At 42.1% G+C, this 24,985-nt stretch overlaps 1 protein-coding gene across 2 annotated transcripts in view; it reads left to right on the forward strand.

Annotated features, from left to right (window-relative positions):
* Positions 1 to 4,628: 4,628 nt before the first annotated feature.
* Positions 4,629 to 24,985, forward strand: part of PRKCZ (protein kinase C zeta) — a 41,902-nt gene continuing 21,545 nt past the window's right edge. Inside the window, exons 1-6 of one of the 2 annotated variants that reach the window (XM_036396197.2) lie at positions 4,629 to 4,799; positions 5,536 to 5,729; positions 9,376 to 9,497; positions 11,267 to 11,356; positions 11,733 to 11,783; positions 24,273 to 24,358. In XM_036396197.2, coding sequence (XP_036252090.1) covers positions 5,659 to 5,729; positions 9,376 to 9,497; positions 11,267 to 11,356; positions 11,733 to 11,783; positions 24,273 to 24,358 — 420 coding nt within the window. In that variant the 5' untranslated portion in view covers positions 4,629 to 4,799; positions 5,536 to 5,658. Of the gene's footprint in view, positions 4,800 to 5,535; positions 5,730 to 9,375; positions 9,498 to 11,266; positions 11,357 to 11,732; positions 11,784 to 15,354; positions 15,559 to 24,272; positions 24,359 to 24,985 lie in introns of those variants that run through there. The other variant, XM_036396198.2, reaches the window with a different exon arrangement.

Consider the following 24,985-nt stretch of genomic DNA (forward strand, 5'->3'; position numbering starts at 1 on the left):
AACACAGGCTAGAAAAACACTAATATTCAAGCCAGCAAGAAAATCTACAAAGAATTGCCATGGTGATTTCTGATATTATGTAGAAAATCTGCTTTACTCCAGTTTATGTTCAAATATATTAATGTTTTGCCTTATTATTTTTATCCAAACTTTGTGGCATCTGGCCCAAATTCATTCCCACTGCACCCAAGGATTTCACTGCCAGTAATTTCAATGGAAACAATATCTAGTCTCTTCCTTGGCAAAAGAAAAGAGTAAGTAGGCTGGAGAGCTGCTGGTTTGATCTGCTAGAGACGTTCTATGGGGAGGCATTTTTATTCTAAAGTGATGCAGAACTGGTTACTCACACTTCACATGCACTTGGAGATGTGAGCTGTCTCTCTCAATTTCTTTGTTGTTTAGTTCACAGTGTGAAGGCATCGTTCTAATCCCTACTAAATCTTTAAAACCTTGGAAACTTGAAAGGTCTTAATATAGCTGAAGATTTTGAGTCATGAATTCAAGTACTAAGAGGGTACCTGTCTTCTGCCGAGGTGAAATCAGCACCGACTGCTCCTTTTTTGCAACAGTTGACTGCAGGAAGCAGCTGCCATAATGATGTTTTCACTGGAGCCATTGGGAGGGAGGAGTTTTCTGGTCAGCGCTGTCAGAAACAGACAAGAACCTCGTGTCTGATGGCTCAAGCTGTACTTTAGATTAATGAAATTATTTACCCAAAGATTTTTTTTTGTCTCCTTTTAAACTGATTTTTAAGGGACAGTTCTCAACGCCCCGAAGCACTAAATAAAAACGCACGGCTCGTAAGCATCGTCTGCACAGCCGTGATTCCCAGAGTTGCCTGGGAATCTCTTGCCATCTGCTGGAAACGCGCGGATGTACAGCCTGAAAGGAATTTACATCCGTGCCAGGAAATAATGAGAATGTTCTGAGAGCAACATTCGGCAAGCTCTTCACTTAATCAAAAGGACAATTCACACTGCCAGGCTGCAGCAGTGGCACTACCGTCAGTAGATTCTTGAATAAATCACATTTTCGCTGATACAAATAATCTGTGGCACGTTTGGATGCTGAGGTTGAATGCAGAATTTCAGAAATGAAATGTTTGAAAAAAAAAAAAAACCCAAACCTTTTCAGCTTTCTCTTTCTCAAACATTGTTTCAGATCACTGCTCTTAAATGATATGAAAAGATTCTAATGGTGATTTTTTTAAAAGAACTAAAATTTTAGATATCTCATTTCCACCTGGAAAAATTAAAATAAAATAAAATAAAATAAAATAAAATAAAAATAAAAAATAAAATAAAAATAAAATAAAATAAAATAAAATAAAATAAAAATAAAATAAAATAAAATAAAATAAAATAAAATAAAATAAAATAAAATAAAATAAAATAAAATAAAATAAAATAACCTGTAGGAGCCTGTCAGCTCTTCAAATCTAGATGGAGGTGACAGAAATATTGCAACTTTTAAGTTGAGGATGGCTTGGTAGAAGACAAAAGTGCCTGCCATGTGGAAAAATAAAGGGGGAAAGAAGGAATGCACTGAAAAAGGAATGCACTGAGGATTTACAACTCGTGTTTCAAACCAGTTACAATCTTGTCAGCTAATGCACAGAGCAAAGCCAAGGTCCTCTCCAAAAGCTGCCATCTGTCCAAAAGTGGGAACATCTATTGAGAAATTCGACTGCTTAAACAGTCTTGTAATACAAGAAAATCCAAACCAACCCAAAACGAGCCTTCTAAAGCAACAGCATGGACAGTAAGTGACCAACTACAAAATTTCTCTGTGAGATGGAAAAGTATTATGGTTGAGATTTTTTTTTCATCAAGCACTGAAAATATACCTGAGCTTTTCCCCTTGGTAAGTTGTGCTAGAAGAAAAAAACAGCAATAAACCACAGAAAACTTCAGATCACAGTTCTGAAAAACCTTTTATCTCCCAATCCAACAGCTCAAGGAGCTGAAGCATTTCATTGACATGGAGATCAAAGACTACCTTGACCTGAAAGAATGATGTTTGCAGACCTACCTTACATAATGTTCTCCATTTTAAGCAGAGAAATTGGGAGCACATGAAGATTTAAGGACCCACTTTGAAACCAAATTGAGAGTTCCTAATAAGATGAAATTAGCAGTGGACACACAAATAATTCAATTAAAGACTGATAAATGAAGCCATGGGATGCATTTCCTTGGTGTCAGAGAAAACATCTTGACTGATGGGAACACATTTTCCCATTTTACTGCTAATTAAACTGGTGCCAATTATTATTTATTTGTATTTTGGAAGATTGCAGAAACACCAAAAGAAGCCTCAGAGCTACACTGCTGCCACCTGTCCAACTCACAAATCCCAAAAGCCCCACAAAGATGCTGAGAAAGTGCTAAATGTGCCTGAAAAAAACTTGAGATAGGTGTACACATGGAATAGCAGAAGACTAAGGACCGATTATTTTTTTCCATTTCAAAATACAAATCATGACCACTGAACTCCAGGTAGCCCCAAAAAAACCCCTCTAATAGTTGTGTCTTCCTGTTTTATTTTTCAAATGTGGTGGGTCTTGTTGCCCAATGGTGGATATAAATACATCAAGAAAAGCCCCAAAGCATCCCTTTTGCTTGGATAGCTGATTTGCTTAGAAATGTTTTAAAGTACACAAGGAAACCAGCTGTTTGGGCAGGATGAGCAGCATTTCCACTAGAGGACTCTCTGAGCTCACCATCCCAGCTTTCTGTGAGGAAAACACAGGAGATCCTGATTTGTTTTGGTTTGGAAGCAAAATACCAAAGCATCTTTAGGGAAAAACATCCAAACCCAACTTTACAAAGCATTAAACATGTCACAGACCTGCCTCTTGTGGAACTCTGGTTGCTCCAACACTAATATATTGGTTTTTTCTCTCGTTTGGCCAGTCTGATATTATTCCTCTTTATTATCTCAGCTGTGATTTTCCCGCTTTAGCCACTTTGAGTGGCCCCTCCCTGGGCTGGATGCTGGATTGACACTCACCGGACATCACTGCTGGGGCTTCCTGCTGGGATTTCCTGGGAAGCAGCTGTGGCATCACACCTGTCCCATCACACCTGTCCCTTCAGCACCTGGCCTTTATCCCCTCAGAACATGACCCCTCCAATTCTGTCCCCTCACATCAGTCCCATCCATGTCCCCTCAGAACCTCTCCTCAGTCCCTAGTCCCCTCACACCAGTGCCATTACATCAGTATCCTGTCACACCTGTCCCCTTCACACCAGTCTCCTGTCACACCTGTCCCCTCACACCTGTCCCCTGTCCCCTCAGCACAGACCTCTCTCTCTCACACCAGTCCCCTCACACCTGATCTCCCTTACATTTCCCCTAGCCCCTCAACGCTGTCCCCTCACACATCCCGTTCCCTCATACCAGTCCCCTGACACCTGTCTCCTCAGCACTGTCTCCTCAGCGCTGTCCCCTCATTGTCCCCTCAGCGCTGTCCCCTGAGCGCTGTCCCCTCACACCTGTCCCCTCACAGGAGTCTCCTCAGCGCTGTCCCCTCAGCACTGTCCCCTCACACCTGTCCCCTCAGCACAGTCCACTCACACCTGTCCCCTCACACCTGTCCCCTCAGCACAGTCCACTCACACCTGTCCCCTCAGCACAGTCCCCTCACACCTGTCCCCTCACACCTGTCCCTTCAGCGCTGTCCCCTCACACCTGTCCCCTCAGCGCTGTCCCCTCACACCTGTCCCTTCACACCTGTCCCCTCACACCTGTCCCCTCAGCGCTGTCCCCTCACACCTGTCCCTTCAGCGCTGTCCCCTCATTGTCCCCTCAGCGCTGTCCCCTCACACCTGTCCCCTCAGCACAGTCCCCTCACACCTGTCCCCTCACACCTGTCCCCTCAGCACAGTCCCCTCACACCTGTCCCCTCACACCTGTCCCCTCAGCACAGTCCCCTCACACCTGTCCCCTCAGCGCTGTCCCCTCACACCTGTCCCCTCAGCACAGTCCCCTCACACCTGTCCCTTCAGCGCTGTCCCCTCATTGTCCCCTCAGCGCTGTCCCCTCACACCTGTCCCCTCAGCGCTGTCCCCTCACACCTGTCCCTTCAGCGCTGTCCCCTCAGCGCTGTCCCCTCAGCACAGTCCCCTCACACCTGCCCCCTCAGCGCTGTCCCCTCACACCTGTCCCCTCAGCACAGTCCCCTCACACCTGTCCCCTCAGCGCTGTCCCCTCACAGGAGTCTCCTCACACCTGTCCCTTCAGCGCTGTCCCCTCACACCTGTCCCCTCACACCTGTCCCCTCACACCTGTCCCCCGCCCCGCTCCCTCAGCCGCCGCTCCCTGCAGCGCCGCGCTCCCATTGGCTGCAGGTGTTCCCCGCCGCCCCCCGCCCGCTCTGGTTGGCCGGGACGCTCCGGCTCCCCAGGTAACGGTTCCCGCGCTGCCATTGGCGGCGGGGAGGCGGGACCCGGGCGGGGATTGGCTCTCCATTGGCTGCGGCTCCCGCCCTCAGACCGCCATGTTGCCGCGGGCGCGGGGTGCCGAGCCCGGACAGCGGCTGAGGGGCGCGGGGGCCACCCGGGGCGGGACTTGAGGGGCCACCTGAGGGACAGCGCGGCTCCTCCGCCGGCCGCCGCCGCCGCCGCCGCTCCCCGCCGGGGCACCGCCGCCAGCGAGGCAAAGTCCGCTTCGAAACTTCCTTGCGGGACTTTGAGCAACTTGAGGCCGCGGAGGTGTAGCCGGGCAGGGCTCAGGGAGCGGCCCCTGCGCGCCGCGGGGCCCCTCTGTGTGGGGTGGGACCGCGGCGGTCGGAGCAGGTAGGAGCCCGGCCGGTCCCGGGGGAGACCGCTCCGTCCGGGGAAGTGCCGGCGCCAGCTCGTCCCGAGCGACGGTGCCGCGTCCCGGCCGCTCCCCGCAGGCCGGGGCTGAGGGGGGACCGCGGGTGGGCGGGCGGGAGCGGCCGCGTGTTCCCCTGAGGCCCCCGGAGGGTCGGGTGGAGCTCTCGGGAGTCTCCGCTCCCCCGGGACCTTGCCCGGACAGCGAGGTTAGGGAGGTGTCTCACCTCTGTGTGCGGTGGTGGTTTGGAATAAACAGGATGTTTGTCAGGCTCCAGTCATAAAGGTATGCTCAATTGCCCCTCGGAGTTCCTCTGCTGCTTCTCGTGGGTAAATTTGTAGCTGATAGTAATTGACTACAATGTTTTATTTACAGAAAAAAACTATTTTTAGTTACTTGATTCTTTGGGAGAAAGGAGTAAGATGCTGTGTTGATGAATAAGTAAAAACTTCTGTGGAGTATTTCAGCCAGGAGGGAGCTGTTGGCTGATTAAGAAAACATCCTCAAATACTTGGGATATTTCTGTAAAGCTAAATTGTTCAGGGTATTTTTAACCAATCTTATTTAATTTCTGTGCAGGTCAATGGTCTTACACATTTTCCTTTTGATGTTTTTTGCTGTTCTGTGTAAAACTGTGTTTCTAAAATTTGACACAACTCATTTGTTTGGCAGTGTGTGTATATTCATCAATATTCTGGGGTTTTTTTATCTGTGCAGCTGGATTGAGAATCATCTGGAGCAGAGACACATTTCACATGTGAAGCTCTTCACTTCAGAATTTGTCTTCAATCAACTTATTTCTGCACACTTATAATTTTATATAGCTGCTAAATACAGACCATGCCTAGCAGAATGGGCTCAAAAATTGATCTGAACAAAGACTTCATCAGAGTAAAAACACACTACAGTGGGTAAGTCAGTGTGTCCTTTCCTCTGTGTTGTGACCTGTCTATTTTTGAAGTGTATTGAGCAGGAGTTCGTGGTCTGACCTGGTGATAAAGTAACCAGGGCTTTGGTGGATTTGTAATTAATGTCAGATCAGGCAGGTAAACTTCTGAGCTATTAAAATACCAGACAGACTCCTGCAGCATGCTGATCAAGAGGAAAAGTTAATTTATTCTTTCAGAAGGGGAGAAAATGTGCATAAGTGACAAACCCCCAGTTATTGTGGGTTGATGGATTATTGATTGCCATGGTCACAGCCAGGTTAGATCCATCTCCTGCCCCCACATGCAGTTATTACATTTTATCCTGTCTATAATCAGAATGTCATGGTCCCTTATGACTTCACTCAGTTGACAGTAGAAACAGGAAGGTTTTATTGCAGCAACATGAAATTTGAATTTTCAGGTATGTTTAATCTAATTGCCTTGCTGCCACTCTGAGGACCTTGTGAAATAATGTTGCCTTAGTCTCTCCTGTCTTCCTTTAAGGCTGAGTTTAAGGCATTTGAGGAGTTAAATATTTGGCCCAAGTAGGTCCTAAAGTTGATTGGAAGTATCTAGACTGAACTTGTTGGCATTTAATAAGTGACTTGAGTGATCTTTTCTGGTGTTTTACTGTTAAATGAGTAAATGTAGCTACCACTGTGCATGTTCTTACATCATGGTGTAGAAAAATGCTGGTTTGAATTAAATGTGATACAGTTATGGAAGTCACTTCACAAATGTTATGGAAAACAAAATGCTTTTATTTTAAACTTACCTGCTTACCAATGCCATGTAGTTTGAGGTGCTGAGTTTAGAATTCTAGAACAATTGAATTAATGTGGGAATGCAATGGGAGAGCTCAGTTCTGTGGGGAAGGCCCTACAAGCATCAGTAGAAGTGGGTGTAAGTGATTTGGGGAGGCCTGCTGGCAGGCAGTGCTTGTATGAGGTGAAAGCAGTGTGTCTGTGGAACTTGTCTGTGCACAGCTGGGGGAGGTGATGATAATTGTGCCCGTGTTAGAAGTCAAGTAATTATTATTACCATGTTTTACAATAAACTGCTGTAGTTTTTCCTGAAACACTGCATTCAGTCTTTTGCATGAGCTGTGAAGTCTGTAGAAGTCAGTTTACAAACAAGAGTTACAAGCTCTATGAATTTTGGTTTTGTTCTGCTGATCAAATTGTGGGAGGTAAAACTGACTCTTTTTGGCATTACAGCCTCTATAACTGATCATCTCAGTGTCTCCACTGCACTCAGCTTTTGAACAAATTTCCCAGACTGCAGGAAATCATTGATGCTGGGCAACTTCAGAATCAGGGAGTAACTGCTGAAATGAAAATGATAGTGCAGATGCCATGTTGAAATGCCTGCTAGAAATGTGAGCATGAGGAAGTTTGGAACATGTGAGTGTTGAGTGGATCTCTGGAGGCTGAGTATCTCAGGTATTCCTGTTTCTGGGTGTGACAGAGTTCCTAACATAGCACAGTAGAAATCACTGCCAGAGTAGGTTACAAAAGAAAGACGAAGTAACTGCAATGATGAAGCAAGAACGACAGAACTTGCCTCAGTTGATACCTGGTTACTTGGGATCACTGGAGCAGAGCAGGGTGCACTCTGCTGTGCCGGGTTATCTTGGCTCTGAGAGGTGACACCTTTGATTGTCACTGCAATTATTTCTCTTGCTCTAACTGCTCACACAGAGCTTACTGATCATTAGCTCTTCATATCACTGTGGAGTGTCCAGTTTCAAATTCTTTTTAAAGTGTCCTGTGGGATTGTTTAAACAAGGAATGGCTTTCACTTCCCTGTGCCCTGATTGCCTGATGTGGCTGTAGAGATGTTAAGATTAAATACAGTAAATCTCAAAGGAACATGGGCATCATGGATATGAAGTTCATTCATTTACTTTTAATATGACATCTGTTATAACAATTTGAACAATTCGAGGCTGATTAGTAGTTGCCAGTTTCATTTGGAGTTTATAGTGTGTGTAGTAGTGCTGTCTTACAGTGTATTTTCAGTTTTTGAATTTTATTTAGATATTTAAATCAAAAGTGCAAGTCTGATTGTCCATGGTTACCACAGATCTACAGCTGCCTGATTTCATGAGTGGCTCGTGGTGGCAGTGCATTAAATAATGAGCTTTTAAATAATGAGCATTAAATAAATGCATCTGCTGGTGCCCTTGTCTTGGGGCAAGGCATTGTACCAGCCCTCAAACATTGCTGTGAGAACCAGTTTGGTCTCTTGCATTCATAAATGCATAAAACATGAGTTCTTTGACAGGGAAATGTTCTTAAACTCAGCCTCACCTGGCAGCTCAGTGTTGTGGATGGTGTGGATGCACAGGTTGGCAGGCAGCATATGTATTTCTTTTGCTGTTCTGAAGAATTATGAAGTTGCTGCTCTTTGAGAGCGCCACAAAGTATAGATTAAAGATACACTTGAAAAGGTAGCAGTGCTTTAATCTGAATTTGAAACAGTCCAGTTCTTTAAGATGATTGTTTTACAGCTTTGCTTATAGGAATTTTTCTCAGCAAAGGCAAAATGGCAAGTCATTAATGCATATCATTTCAAATGAGAGTTGTAGAGTTTAAGTTTCTTATTTCAGTGTTGTACTGTTCAACTGCTGCTGAAAGACATGAGTAGGCAGAATATGTTGTATAACATTTTTTCTAAAATGACTTCTCACATAGTATGGAAACAGGCAAATCATCTCAGTCATGTTGGACAACTTCTGATATATTTGCTGTATTACACTAAGAGGGGAAAGAATTACACATGCCAGTAGCCATTAACTACAAAACTGTTTCCTAATTGTCCTCTGGAAAGTTTTGAAGGCAGTGGAATGATTTAAATTCATCTCCTGTTTCTTTTTGCACTTGTTTATTAATTGATTTCCCAGAGTCAATTATTTGAAAAATATTTTAAAAGTAGTAGAAAGTCTTGTTTCAAAATAATCAGATTTTGTTTTGCATAATCTTTTTTCCTTTTTCAGTATTTGACCTGCTTTGACAGGACTTGTGGATTTCCATTATATCAAAAGTTATTGTCACAAATTCCTGAGATAATGTATAGTTTACATAGAGAGTTCAGTACTGGATTCATGTTCTCTAGACACTACAAAGGTAGAGTGCAAGATGCAGAATTTGAGTAAGATTTTACCTGAATTTTCCTGTAATTACATCTTCTGAGAATTCACCTAATCAAAGCTTCATCTCAAACGATATAGTGGATGTGAGGTAAAGCCTCTGTTTTAAAGGGTTTTACAAGAATTGAGATTTTATTTATCTCCTGATGGAAGAAGCACCTGGATTTAAAAAAAAAATTATTATGAAAGCTTCTGGTTTGTTTTTTTAACAACACTTCAAGCACTGATCATTATAATAAGGGAGCTTGGCTCACCCGAGTAAACATGCATTAAAGACTGGTAATTACCACATTTATTTCCTCCACACTGAAGTATTTTTAAGGTAAGCACTGTGAGGTGTAATCCTGCTGGCACAGTGGGAGTGTTTTCTATGAGGAATGCTCATTCTGTATCACTCTGCAGCTCGCTGTCCATAGGTGGAACTGCTGGAATATGCAGGTATTTTCTGATAAAAGCTGATGTTTTCATCTTCTGCAGGGACATCCTGATAACCAACTTGGATGCATCCATGAGCTATGCTGAGCTCTGTGATGAGGTGCACGAGATGTGTAACTTGCAGCAGGAGCAGCCCATCACCCTCAAGTGGATTGATGATGAAGGTATTGGGGTATAAATATATATATATACTTCTATAAACAAATCTCATACTGTGGAGGCTTTCTGTTTCTAAATACCTGACTACAGAGCCCTGTCCCAGAGCAGGAAGCTCTGAAGGGTTGATTGCAGTAGGGCCTGAATTCACTTCTGCAGAAGCACCTTGTCAAAGTCTGGGCCTGAAGAACTAGAACTGAATACAGAAAGGTGGAAAAATACCAGACTGGTTTGGCTAATACTTTTAATGGTGTGGTTTGGTTTTTTAATAGCTCTCTTAGCTGATAGTGTTGTTTGAGTAAATGGAATTTTGAAGTACTAACCTTGGAAGGAGGTAGTCAAAGACAACTCAGCCCTTTTTAAGATACCAAGGACAAGTAGTATTAAAACTTCTAAATTTTACTCTTTATATTTTGAATGCCAAGAAGGACAGAGGCAACTGCACCACCCTCAGTTTAATGGTGGTGTAATAAGAAGTAACCTGATGAGAAGGACATGGAAGATAATTACATTGCCTGTGCTTAGCTGGTTGAACTGCATGCCTGCTAATAAAGGGAGATTATTGCAGGGAAGAAGAAAACCCCCTGAGTTTTGAGCTGGAGGATTCTAAGACAGGAGCCCTGTTAAATGTTTCTTTGTTGGGCTCTCTGTTGCATTGGCTTTTTGAAGTTTACTTAAAATGAAAAGAATTTATTTAATCTCTGTTCTAGTAAGTATTTTCCTCTAGTCTTGGTTAAATACCTGTACAACCTTTCTGTGATTCCTGGGTCTGAGTGCTTGAGTTTCAGCCAATCTGCTGTGTTGGCTGTTACTGATCCTCCTGGGTTTTGTGAGTTTTCCTATTTCTGCATGCAAGTGTTTCCACTTATTGCCACATGGAATTTAAGTTCATTTGACTGATTGCACAAACAGATGTTCTCTTTGAACTAACTAAAAGCAAACAATTGCCCATGGCTTAATGAATAAACAAAACCTACCAAGAGATGAAGAAAATAGATTTTCTGTTGGGCTTTTATAGTGTTTCTTTGTTTTTGACAAGATCCAAAAGGTTTGAACTATGAATAGCTCACTCATGATAAAATCCTGTAAACATACAAGGAATATGGATTGTTGATTTGCAGTACAAATAATTCTTTTGTCTTTCATGTTGCATTATTGCTGCGTTTATAGATCATCAACAGCAGCAGCCTACAAAGAGAGGTAGCTGGGCCCTGGATTCATAATTTTCCAAAATAAGAACATTTTTTAAAAATAACAAATTCAAGTTTAAGTGTTGCTTGACCCTGGTGTCATCACTTGGCCTGGATATCATAAGGTCCAGTGTCAGCCAAGGTGTGCTGCAGGAGGGTGGCTGCCCCACAGAGGGCCAGGGTTCAGAGTGACACCCTTGCTTCTGTGCTGCTCTCAGTGCATTGGGATGTACTGTACTTCACATGTGTCTGCTTAAGTGGATTGATGGATTAATTATCCAGTTTTAACAAAAATAACCCTCCCAAGGTAATGCTGCTAATGTGACCACAAGCAGACATCAAGAAAATGGGGGGGATCTTTAGGGATATCTGTTCACTTTTATTCTCTAACTATCCTATAGGATAGTTCAGTCTACTCAATTTTGATAAAATTGGAAGGAATAATTGTGTTGTTGCATTTTGGCTTTGATCAAAATGCCAGCTTAATATCAAGTGATGGAACAAAAGGCAATACCAGAAGCTGGTACATTTTTTACTAATTGCACTTCTTCAGTGGTCAATTTGCCTGTGTGTTGCTTTTTTGGTAGGTGACCCCTGCACCATCTCATCTCAGATGGAGCTGGAGGAGGCGTTCCGGCTGTACTGCCAGAACAGGGACCAGGGGCTGATCATTCATGGCAAGTACTGAGAGCTCAGGATCCCTCCCTGCGGGGCTGACACTGCCAGCAGCTGCTTCAGAGGAGCCTGGGGTGCCTCCCTTGCCTGTCAAGTGTCCTTTGTGTAGCTCTGCCCTGGAGTTTGGTGTTGAGGAAGGAACTGGAGCTCAAAGCTGAAACTGTGCAGGAGCTTTGAGTTCAGCACTGCACAGATCTGTTCATGCTTTACTCCAGGATAAGCTCCTGCCAGTCTAGAACCAAATTCTGGCTGCATTATTTCTCATGTAGAATTATTTCAAGGCTTCCAAAAACTGTTTGTGTGTAAATATATTCAAGAATCAAGGAGGAAGTGCTACTGAGAATCTTTTACCTTAAAAATGTAATGTTTTTGTTGTAGTTTTCCCAAGTACTCCAGAGAAACCCGGCATGCCTTGTCCAGGAGAAGACCGTGAGTACTAAAATGTTCTCCAATTCTAGCTAAACTTTTTTTTTTTTGGTCACATGGAAAAGAAATATATTAAAGGATTTTCTTAATTAGTGCTACATATGTGTGTTTCTGTTTTGTTTTCTTAAAAGAATGCAAAATGTTTTACATTTCGTCAACAGACAAATTGCATAAATCAGTGTTGTAGCAATGTTTTAATGTTTCTGGGGATTAATGCTGGTTTTTGCTGTTGATACATTTGGAGGAAGAGACAACAGGATTTAAGATGCCTGTTTGAATGTAGGCCTTTCCCTTTTTTGTGGTTCTTCTGGTTTTTTAACTTTCAGGGAAAAGAAATGATGTGCTGAAGAGGGAGATACAGCCATTTTAATAAAAAGGTTATTAATCTCTATAAAAATAATCCTGTGAGAGGTAGATAAACCTCCAGAGGAAGGACACATAATTGATATGGTTTACCTGTATTTGTAATAACCTGAACTGCACAGGGATAAAAGGATTAAATAGCTGTACAGTCAGCTCTCATTACAGAGGGATGGCATCAGGACTTTAGTTCATATCTTGGTAAATGTTAAGGAAAGAAATGGGAATAATTGGGTGCCAAAGGTACCAGATGATGCTTGGCTGCTCACAGGAGTATTAAAAAAAGCTAACTGAGGAATTTGAAGGACCTTTGCTCTTCTCTTTGAGAAATATGAGAGGAGATATAAAACTAATTGCTGATAAGAGCAAGTAATGCATACTAGGAGAAAAGTACTTGGTTCATCAGGATTTACCCTGAGACTGGCTAAAGAGGAGTAGTGCAGTGCTAATAGTTGTGAATGCTGTTTTGAATCAGAGAAATTATCCTAATATGCTAATAAGTTATCTTATCAATAAGTTATTGAGAACTTCTATGAGATGTAGACAGGTGAAATAAATACCAGAAAGTTGGAGTTCAAATATGATTTTCTACATTTAACTACATCAACCACAGTAGATGAAAGGTTGACTGTAAAAACCAGGTAAGTTTTCATGTTGATTAGGTTATTAAAATTGTCTTTTAGAAAAGAAAAAAAGAAAGTAAATGTACAACATTAGTTCCTCTAATTTTCTGAACAAGGGCAGCAGATAAAGGCTCTTCTACTATGATTAGGAGAGTCAAAGAAATTATCCCTGAGCCACCTAATTTAATGAACTCATTAAAGGTGTAGATATTGTAATAGGAAAGTTTTTTGTGTTAATTTGTTTGAAGTTTGAGTTCTCTCAAGCCACGAGAGGAGCTGCAGAAAGCACAGCTGAGTGTGGCTCAGCTGACCTGGTTCTGGTGTCTGTAGGCTTTTTCTCCCTGTATGGTTTTACAGGTCACGTTGAATCAACTCAGATTGTTCAAAAATCCTGTTTAGTTGGATGTGCTTGACAAGGGATCTCTGGTCAGGTTTCTCATGGTTTCATGAATTAATGTGATGCACATTACCCTTTGCATCTGTGGGGCCTGCATGGAAATTGGGCCTCGTGGCCTAGGTATAACTATTAAATTGTATTTAAATTGGAATTTAGCATAGACTAATACATTGAGTACTGTTGCTTGTTAGCCAAAGGCCCACAGCAGACATCTGCATTGCACTTGGACTGTAAGGAAATGTTACTGGTGTTGGTGATACAGTTTATTTAAGGAACTATTTATTTTGTCAGGACTGAAATATTTGCTTTGCTTCAGAAAATATTAATCCTGTTTCAATTTCTTATTTAGTCTTTATCACTAAATAAAGTAGTAGTTATATTCATAGGAAATCCCTTTAAAAGTGAGAATATTATGTGATCTATGGATATGTTTTCTGGAGCATCATGTTTGCACTATAAAGGAGATTATGGGTTTGCCTCAGGTTTTTTCCAGAGACAAATAAACAGTGAAGTAGTTGGTCTATCCAAAATGAGCTTCTACTTAAATTAGTAGTTCTAAGTGTGGATTGCTGGTTTGTTACAGAACTACAGACAGTTTGAAATGGAGTTTTTAAATAAAACTGTTCAATTGTGAAATAATAATTGCATTTCCAATCTGTTGCTCAGATGTCTTCATGTTAGGTCATGGAGTGGCTCTTTCCAATAGTTTGTGGTCTTCTGAAGTGCAAATCTCTATTTCTGTAGGATTGTAGGCTTTCTCTCTCCAGCTCCTTCAGAACAATAATACTTTGGAAGAAGAGTGCAGGAATACAGACTGGAGGGTTTGCATTTATGTTGAAATTTAATAATAGAGTTGCTACCTATCCTCACCTTTGTTAAATTGATATGGTTTTGAGATTGTACCAGCCAGCAAAGCTTGAAATAAAAGCTGTAATGCATTAATGAAATAAACCACATGCCTAACATTTCAATGCCATTTGCATGACTTAAGGAAAGCTATTTCTGTGCTTGAAGAACCTTTGTTCTTACACTGATGTGGTGCTGTCTGTGAGACAGAATTTGCACAGTCTCCAGCACCTGCATTTGTGTTGTCTCTGTCTTCCTTTGCTGCTGAATTTCTGTGCTGTTGCTGAAGGCCAGCCCCAGCTCGCAGTGTGAGTGCACAGCTGTGGTTCCAAGCAGCCCCTCTCCCTGAGCTGGCAGTGCTGCTGGGAGGTGACAAACATCTCCCAGACATGAATGTGACCATCTCCCATCAGCCTTGCTGAAACAGCTCCCATCCCTTCCCAGACATGAATGTGACCTCTCCCGGGTGTTCCCAGCATCTGCTGGACTGGAGCCTTGGGTGCTCGATCAGTGTTTCCTGATAAAGATGGCAGACTTTTAGACCAGTCCTGCATTTCACTTTTACTTTCTCAGTAGATGGGCAGTTTTTTCAGGGATGGAATAAACAAGGTTGTTTCAGAGGCGTTCAGTGTGTTCTCTCCTGTGCCTCGAGGTGCCAGCGCTCCTGACAGCGTCTGTGGATCCCAGCTGCTGATTGGCAGCTTTATAACTTAGTTATTGGAGTCTCAGCTTATTTACCCTGACAGATCTTGATCTGATTTATCACTCTTGGTGCTGCAGTGCATTGTGTAACGCAGCACGTCCAGCTGAACAATTCCCATCGATTTGTAGCGCTTCCCTAACGGAATTGCCGGCTTTTTCAGAGGAATACTTGTTTTGGTGACATCAGCTCCTTGACATCCATGCCATGTTTTAGTTGTGCCTCAGCTGCTAGCTACAGCCTCTCAAGGGAGCCAGTACCACCCGTGCCTGGATACATGAGGCAGAGATGTGAAAGGGAGAGACGGGGGTAACCAGTCTTCCATTAAATATTTGCTCTTAATGTTCGAGCTGATCCTGCCTATTGTCCTTGGTGTCTAATGGTATTCACACAGCGGCATCCGTGGAATAAAGGGAAAATGTTTCATTTCATACCTACTACATTGTAAAGAATTCCATGCTGAAGAGGCTAAAGAATAAAACCCAGTGAGTAATGCATGCTTTTTCTGTAGATTTTGTGTCATCATTGTGGTTGCTGTTGTGAGCGGCGGGCACTGACGCGGGCTGTGTGTACGTGTGCTGCAGGAGAGAGGAGAACTCAGCATTTTGGTTATGGTACAGTCGCTGTGCCTGCCACCCTCCTTTGCAGCCATGGATTGTTACAAATGCAGAGATCCCTGCTGCCTCTGTGCGTAGGGATGTGGCTGAGAGACCTCCTGGAAATACTGATAAAATTGCATTGAAAGGACTCCTGGGGAATGTATTTTAGGAGGAGAGGAATGGAAGAGTGAGTGATGCTGCTGCTGCTAATATTGGAGATTAATGAAGGAAATGTATCCCAAAAACCCTGACGGTATGTGCTCAGGGCCTGTTTATTGTAGGATTGCTGATGTAAAGGCTAACCAGTTAGGAGCATCATTTTCTGAGGCCTTTTTGTTGAATTCTGCTTAGTGGATTGTTATAGATGGCTGGTTTTAATTGTGAAATACTTGTTTTGAATTAAGGGTTACTTAGTTTCTAATATTGTCAGAATGAACTGTGCTAGTTCACTTCTGCTTTACAAATAGATCTGTGTATTTAATATTAAAATTCATCTTGGGTTTGGATAGCTAGTGCCAGCAAATTTTAGGGTTGTTTTGCTGTTGGCTTCATGAAATAGGAGAATGCAGACTATGAAACCTTTAATTAATTAACAGAAGAGAATTAATATGTTTTAAATGTTTTAGCACTCATTATGTTAGTGTGATAGTTTTTATTATCTAATATTTCTGGCTGATTTTGCTGCCTTATTTTTTTGGTAATGATTACACTGTGTTGTGCATGTCTCCTGTGCTCTTTGTTTATCTGCTCAGTATTTTAGCATTAGGTGTTTGGACTTCATTTTCCCCCCAAGCCATCTTTCTTGAAAATTTCATCATAGTCTTGAGTAAAGCTATCGTAGTAACCTAATTGTTGTTGTGGGCTTTTTGGTTTAGGGATAGATATTTGATTTTGCCTTATGTCCTGCCTGATACTGTGAAATAGCTTTAAAAGGCTTCTTGCTGGAGTGGTGTGGCCTGTAAATATTTTTCTAGCTCATAAGGCAGGTTTTTCCCTTCATTTGTTACTGTATTGGCAGCAGTGATTAGGTTATTCAGAGCACGTGAACCAATTTAATCCCCCAATGAAGAAAAGAACTATTGCCACCATAGAGACTGTTCTGAAGATGCAGATTGGATTGCACTGGATAATTAGGCAATTTTGAAACTGCTAGTAACCCTCTCCTGGATTTTAGTAATTGAACTGGGGGGGAGGGAGGGACTGTACTATTTTAATGTAAGATATTTCTGCTTAGGATTTAAAAATAGCTGTGTCATAGTTTCTCAAGAATACCTGAAATTTCTTCCTCTGTCTTAATTGCACCACGTTTATGTTATATGTGACATATTTGAAAAAGAGACAGATTGTGAGGCAGCATAAGTTACTGAGAACAGAATTGTAGTTCAAGGTCTGGTTTGCTTATAATAATTTCATGATTTCTAATTCTAAATAATCTTAACAGTTTTCTTAGCTATGAAACATCCAATGAAGAATAAAGGGCTGGACCTTGCTTTTTATAATTCAGGCATAAAATGATAAAGCACAAGTCTGATTGTAGGATTTGAGATCTGTTCTTAATTAAAGGTGCTGGGTGTCTTAGCAGATGTTTGTGTTACAATTTATAAACTACAGACCAAAACTACAATGGACTAAGGACTGCATGGGCTGGTTTTTAAGGTGTCATAGCAAATAATCTGTGCTCTTTTTCCTTTATTGCACTTCCCCTCTCCTAGCTGTTACTCAGGATGTAGTATATTAAATGCAGAAAGGATGTCACCTGCTTTCAGAAAGCTTCTCTTTGATGTAATGTCTGGTTCCTCTCCCTGGGTTATGTCTCATATCTTATAAATTGGTAAATCCACTCTTGATGTTCAGGCACTTGGGTAACAAAATGGGCAAGGAGGTGGTGAAGCTTTTTGATTTTGCTAGAATTAGTGAATATTTGTGGGCCTGCTCAACCCCAGGTAGGCCTGTGTGTTTCAGTAGCTTGGAAGAGCTGCTTAATATGAAACTCCTCATTTATACAGCCAAGGTTCATGGTACATTATTATACTTGGGTGCTCTGTAATACTTTTGGAAATGAGTTTCTCTATGCAAGTTCTGATTTTTTTATGTTGAACTGAGCCACAGAATTGACTGAGCAGAGGCCTGCAGGGCAGGTATGTGGGCTTTTCAGCATTGATCTCCTGGATTTTGGGGTTACTGTGAGAAGGCAGATTGTGTGGGAGATTGTGCTGCTCATTTGGAGTGGGGAGCACCAGGAGCCAACCTTGGGAGGCTCTGATAGCAGCTGGAGCTCTGAGGGCCTGCAGTAGTACAGGTGTGGGGGGTGAATCGAGCAAAAAGCAGCAAACCTGAGGCTCGGTGCCAGGGTGGCTCCAGGACAGGCTGGGGAGCCCTGAGCACTGGCAGACAGAGGGTGAGCAGAGTGTGCAGTTCATTCTGGAGCCACACGGGGAGCGAGCTGCCTGCCATGGGAGGGGAAAAAGGCAAAACTGAGCTGCTCAATATTGACCAGAAAGTGCCTCATTTGTAACTCGAGTTCCTTTGCTGTTTCTCCTGCATCTCTTGGGGCTTGTCCTTGAATTGTTAGCTGGGGATGAGTTTAAAAGGAAACCAGAAGCTATTTCAAGGCAGTACTCCAGGATTTTAGTATGGCCTTTATTTTTACAGTAAATTACTACTGCTGCTAGTGCTATTCTCTGCTTCTTCCAATAATTTAGATTCTTTTCTAGTGCTCTTCAGTAAGGCAGTGCAGGTGCCCTGTGAGTGGCACAAGACTCCCTGTTCTTCACTTTGTCAACTCTGATACAAAGTTACTGAACTTTCATTTCAATTTCATTCCCAGCACATGTTCTGGAAACTTTGGGTGGTTCTGTGATGATCAGCTTCACGTGCAGTAGCACTTTGCAGTGCAAGTAGAATTGTCCTGGTAACTCTGCAGTGAGGGGGAAATGGGTGGGTGGGACAGGTCCCAGCCAGTGGAATGTTTCAGTGCATGGAGACGAGACTAGGACTTCAACTTAGATAAAGACAATTGATCAAATATGCTAAAATTATTTAAAAATCATGTTTGGCCTAGGATAAGATAAATCAGTTAACCATTTTCTAAAGGACAAGAAGCCAGGGAAGTGGCACTCTTCAAGCAAAATCTTCTCTAATATTTTCTCAGGGATTTGTCACTAGCTAGCTTTTTATTTTTCCTTTGACCTTTTCAATAGACATATCATAATTTGCTTTTTAAGATAAAAAGACCTGGTGAAAACTAGATCTGAACAAGTTTTAAGTGGTGACACTTGAACAATGTGGATTCAGTTCCTTCTGAGTGCTGTCTCACTCAGTCACAAGAACTGAACTTCTCCTCCCTTTCAGTTACCCACAGGTATGAACTGCATGTGCTCAAAGGATGAACATTTTCTTGGAAATTTCTGTGAGCTGTCAGGTCTAGGGTAAAGCTCCCAGCAAGTCTTAAATCATGTAGGCTGCTGATGAGATACAGCAGAGCCAAAGTCCTGCAGCAAACTCCATTGGGTTGCTCCTCACTGTTTTGGTTGCTTTCTTCAGTGACCCCAGGGTGAATAAAAGACAGAGGCTTTCTGTTATCAGGCTTTTATTTATAATGGAAAGTATTGTTTCATGGGTGTACTAAGACACAGAAGTTTGTTTAAGGATGAAACAGTGGCCTGAAAGTTGATGCAGATGCTACAGATTGCTTAAATGTTCAGAACTTCATTTTGCTGTACTTCAGTCCTAAGTTAGCTAAATTAAAGAATGAAATGTTTTAAATAAGTACTGGCTCAGTACTCTTTCAGCTTGATCAAACATTTTAATGCAGCTCCTAAATGATGCTAATAGAACATTAAATTCTCTTTTCACTGTAGTAAATCTTTTAATGAAAGTGATTTTTATTTTGGGAGAATTAATGATGCAATCATCAAAAGAAGCCTTTGGACTTCTATTAACCATGCAATGCAAGTTTGGTTTTGGAGTTCATGTGACCACTGACTTTGTAACCAGAGGAGCCAACTGCACATCACGAAAGGCTGTGAATTGAAAATGGCTTAGAGGGCCCAGCTAGAGCAGGGAAAAGATGAACCTTTTCTGCTTTCCTAAACAAAAATCTTCATCACCTTCAGAAGCATGGGCTCACCACCAGTTGTCCTGTGGCCCTTCTCATAACATTCTTTCAAATCAGAGCAGCAAATCGAGCAGCAGTTTCTGCTGTGTCTGGGCCAGCCCTGCAAGCAGCCCAGGTGTCAGCACAGGAGGAGAGCAGGGAAGGACATCAGCAGCTTGTGGTCACTGATGTGCCCAGAGATGCTCAGAACCAGGACACGGTCACTGACTGGACTTTGTGACCATTTCCTGAGTAACACCTGGGATATTTTGTTATTTTCAAGTACATCTGATAAATTGCACATGAAATCAGCCTTGTGAGTCAGAGGCTCGCTCCAGAGGAGCCGTTGGCACTGCTGTGTTTGTGGCATTGTCCTTGGAGGTGTCACTTGTCACCTTGCAGTGCCACAGAGCCATTCTAGCAGAGGATTTGAAGGTGAACACCCAGGAGCTGAGGCATGAGGGAGCTCTGGGGTGTGTGCAGTGCAGGTGGGACTCAGCTGCCCCTTCCAAGGCCCTGGGGAGGGAATGTTCACCCAGCTGTGCTGCAGGAAGTGCTGCTGCTCTGTGGGGCATTTGTTCCCTTGTTGGTTCTCCACTGATACTGAACTTCCTTGGTCATTGTTGCTGTCTTAATTGTGCTTTTTCTTCACAGGCTTTGTAGTTAATTTTAGTGTCTGTTGGAAAGAAAAGGATGGGGAGATGATTTCCCAAGTGCTAATCAGCCTTAAATTAAAATTTTAAAAGCTATCTTCTGGCCATTTAATATTTTGCAATAACTGCAAGGGGTCAAAGCATTTAATACCTCGATATTGTTAAGGATACTCTTTTCATTTTCCAACTTCAATTGTATGCAGCAGCTTATTCATAATAAAAAGAAGGGCCACTTAACATCCAATGTATGTTTTAAAATTGCTTTCTGAAGCATGTAAATTGTTTCAATGTACCTATTTGTAGGAAATTAAATAACAGATGTCAAGCAACGTACTATCAAAGTGTACTTTGGAATTTAGTCTCCCAAAAAATGTGTTCTACTTTTAGATGTAATTTCTTTATCAAGTCCAGTCTATCTGAAATGCCAGTATCAATTTCCCCCTTGTAATTCATGAGTTGGTTTTGAAAGAATGCTCACTTGTGTGCTCAGCACAACATTAAAAGAACAAAACAAAAACTGGCCATTCTGGTAGTGTCCAGCTGGCAGGCTGGGTAATTGGCCTGTAAACAAGTTGTATTAATCTCTGAGAAGTGATTTGCAGCAATAGCAAATTACCTCTGTGCTCAGGATAGGAGCAGATTTCATTAGGGCTGGATCACATAAAAGCCAGCTTTGGAAGTGCATTTGGAGTCCAAATGAAGGGGGAGTCATTTTTGTGGCCATCTTAGTGCCCTTCACTGGTGGAAACCAACTGTGTTGGCATTTGGAAAGGAATTGTGCCTCCTCCTATTTCCCCTTCTTTTCCAAGTTACATTTTTCAGCACCAAGGTCTCATCCTTTCTGGGGAGTTCTGCAGACCTCGTTATGGTATTGGGGAGTATCTTCTGTGGACAAATTAATTGGCAATTAACACTGAGCAATAGACATTGCTTGTCAATTTATATCCACAGTTAAATTTTGTGCCTTCATGTTTTTCTTTAGAACTTTTTTCTACAATATTTTTTAAAAGATGAGGAAAGAAGCCCAAACCTAGTCCTAGGAAATGTCACTGCAAAGCCAATATCAAATCTATTTGCAGGGTTTCCTGTGCTTCACTGTTAGTGCTGTAGTTGCACAGTTTGACAACAGAGGGAAGAATTGCACAGCAGCAAATGTCAGTTGTTCCCCACTGCTTTTTAGGTAGAGGCAGCTGGTTAATTTTATTTTGAGTACTTTTATTTCCCTTGTACTCTTACTTTGAAAAAGCCTGTGGTTTTTTTCTTTCAATTTTCCAGTCTTGGAAGTACATAAAGTTCTGCACCTTCATTCTATTTAAAATATGTATTTGTGTTCCCCATTTAAAAATTGTTATCCCTGCTAAGAGCTTAAAATATACTTAATTTTTTTATCTAAACGTTTTCAGATACAAAATGAGGGCTTGAAAGAAGTTTTTTGTTAGGTAATGTCTTGTGTTTAATATTAATCATCAGAAGATATTACTTTGTTTAATTAGGAGTGTATCTCCATCAGACTGCAAGCAGCCAACTAGAACTCCTTAATGAGTTAACTGATGTGTGCTGTGAAATAAATTAAAAAATAGCCCTTTTCAATAAGCTCAGTAATTAAATAGTCAGACTTTTGTGCTGGCATTCCTCCTTCTAGGGAGCTGGGATCAATCCTGTAAGAATTTGGTTTTATTCTTGCTTACCAGGAATCACAGAATCCATTCCTTGTTTTATTCTGAAGTGTTCTAGAAACACATCCCTGAAAATGTTGTTTGGGTTCATTTTGCATTGTGAAGGGATGAGATGCAAAGTCAGATGAGAGCTTTGTTCACACAACACTGACAATAAATTGTTTCTTAACTCAAGGTATGCACTTACTGCCATTTTATGAATCTGATTCTTGTTCAAGGTGGTTGCTTTGATCTGGTAGAGCTCTAGCTGGGACTTGTAGCTGATAATGCTTCAAAATAACAATGATCTTGCACACCTAAACTGCTTTTTCCAGCCTGGCATTATCCTTGGGGCAGTTTCTGGGAAGGATGTCCCTTCCATGAGGTTCCTGCCTGCTCTGTTTTCCAGGGGCTGAGGTCTCTGGCAGCACAGCCCTGTGGTGCTTCAGCCACTTGTCCCAGTTTTGGATCCTCAGTGAGCAAGAGGGTTTGGTTCTGTCATAGGAACTTAATCCTAATGTGTAGTAATAATAGAATGGCTGCTATAAAGGTGTGTCTTGCAGGGTTGCTGGTTTCTCATTTTTTACCTTGGCCCCTTTTGGAGTCAGGGAATGGGAAATAGGGATTGATTTCCCTCAGCCCCTGCACTGAACCATGGCAGTCCTGGGGATCAGTTGTAGGGGTTCCCACTTTTTAAAGCTGGCCTATATTAAGCTCAGTTTTTGTTAGACTGTTGCCCCACAAGCAGATGATATAAACCCCTGCCTTTGATTTAATATTTATCATTAATTAGGGAGGTGACTTGCTCCTCTATTTACAGACTTCATCAGCACAAGCTGCTTGTTAACTTATCATTCACTTAATATTCCCCATGTCAGTGATAAGCTAATGTTCAGATCACAGATGTATTACATTGCCTCCATATGGTGCTTTGTCTAATGAATTAATGAACTCTTTTGGAAAAAAAAATCCTCGTGGAGATTTTTCCTCTTGGTAAAAAGTCACCCTAGAAATGGTGGAAGGGTTCCATCGGTGTTTGTGTTTGAGCATATTTTAGTTAAAAACCTTGGAGTCATTTTGCTAGGTTGTCATTTTAATTTTCTTTGCACTTGAGAAAAGTTTGCTTTAAAGTTGATATTTGGCAGGTTTTGAAGAGTGGAGCTAAATGGCCATACCCAGTGTCCATCTCTGTTCCAGTGGCTGTCTCTTTGCCACTTTGGGTGTGCAGTCTTTAAGCTGCTTTGAGAAGCTGCTTGGTTTTCTTTCTCCAAATTGTTAACAATTAGTTTAATAGTGCAGTATCTGTTTCAAATGCTTGCACAGTAAACATTTGCACATGCAAATAGAGTAGGTATGAATGTTTGGGGATTTGGCACTGTAGATATGTGGAATCACAGAAACTTCAATGCTTCCTTTGGAAGGACAAAAATAGAGGATCTAAAATCAGACCCAGAATTGCAGCCAGTGTTCACACATTGCTGTCAGTAGCCTGTGAGTTTTGGCTTGCTCAATATAATGTTAAAATAATTTCTTGACAAAGAAACTTTTTACTACTTGCATTATCATTTGACACAGAAAATATCTCTGTGTTTTTCTATTTAAAAAGAGTCTTCATCTTTGATGAAGTGTGAATGTTTGAAACTTGAAAGTAACATTAAAGATGAAAATCTAAGATGCTTTTGCATTAATTCCTGAGGATTATAAATGTACAGTCTGCTTCATTCTGACAAAGTATCAATTCTGAATCAAGTCTGTCAGACTGATTTAGTCTGTACCTCACAGAACCCACCTGCACCAGCTGTGGGAAGCTGCTGACCCTGGTGGTGTGCAGGGCTTGGCTGTGTCACCCCTACAGCTTTGAGCAGCTCTAAAAGGGACCCCTTGGCACAACACTTAATATTAAATATCAAACTCTCTAATGAGCCATTCACACAGGAGCTGCTCATCTGCATTTAAACAGCCACAACAAAAGTAACTTGCAGTAGGTGCTGGGTTTGGCTTAAACAGATGAAATGTAACAAATCATTTGGAATATATTAAAAATAATCATAGACCTGCACTTGACCTGCCTGAACAAAGGAAATATTTTCTGTCAAGGTAAAAATGAAGTCAAATGCTGTAAGTCTGCAGACTTCGAGCATGTTGAATGCTGCATGTGTGAGGTGCTATCAGTACCAAACACTCACGCTGTCAGTACCAGCCATCCTCTGTGCCTGGCCATGGAAGGTGCCAGGGCAGAGCAGCAGCGCCATTTCCCCGAGGAGCTGCTCCTTTAACAGCTCTGTCCCTCTCACCTGAGGCAGAGCAGGAGCTGTAACGGGATTATGGTCATGTGAGGGAGACAGCCAGGGCTGGAGGGAAGGGAGAGGCAGCGGTGAAAGCACATCCTGCCCCGGCCGTCACTCACGGCCGCCTTAAAAAATCCAAATCCCCAGGGATTGTGGCTGTGCGTTGATATTTAGGAAAGCAAGATTGTTCTGAGTCACAACTTGCTTCCCCTGCTGTGTGTGGTGCTGCTGGGCTGCCATGCTGCTGCTTTACACCTTTCTGGTTTCTTCCCTAGAATCCATCTACCGCCGGGGAGCCCGAAGATGGAGGAAGCTGTACCGAGTCAATGGGCATTTGTTTCAGGCCAAACGTTTTAACAGAGTGAGTACTGTTGCGTGAAACGTTGGGGTTTGCTCATGTTCTGTGCTCATTGTTTGCCTCAGTCTGTGCTGTTTCTGTGTTGGAGTGTTGGAAAGAAAGGAAAAGCAGGATGCTCGTTGATGTGACATTTCGGGCTCTGCGGTGTTATTCGAGTCGGAACAAGCAGGCAAAACTTGGCAGTGTTTGAATTTGAGTTAATAGAGGATTGCTGGAAATTATTTCTTTTTAAAGTCTAAAATGCCGTGTTTGTGACTGTTTAAGCTGATACATCCTTGGAGCAGCTTCTCCTCTCTCCACTTCTGTGATTTTGGGGGCTTGTTAGCAAAATCTTTTACCTTCAGAACACTTTGCCATCCATAAAAGTTACAGCTGCTGATGTGAGCTTTAACTGTTTAGTATCTGGGGTACTACACAATCCAAGAATTTGAAAAAGATTTTTTTATTGAGCTGAAATACAGCTGCATTTGGAGAGCCTGATTTAATCCACATAAGCAAGTGAATGTGGCTTTAAGGCTGAGACACCTCCTTCACTTATCCCATTATGCCTAAGTATTGCAGCATATATATAAATGTACTTGGGGGAATTCCACACAAAACTCAGTGCACTCAGAAGAGGTAACTCTTTCA

The sequence above is a fragment of the Molothrus ater genome, chromosome 23, assembly GCF_012460135.2.
Source record: "Molothrus ater isolate BHLD 08-10-18 breed brown headed cowbird chromosome 23, BPBGC_Mater_1.1, whole genome shotgun sequence".
In the NCBI taxonomy this organism is placed as follows: Eukaryota; Metazoa; Chordata; class Aves; order Passeriformes; family Icteridae; genus Molothrus; species Molothrus ater.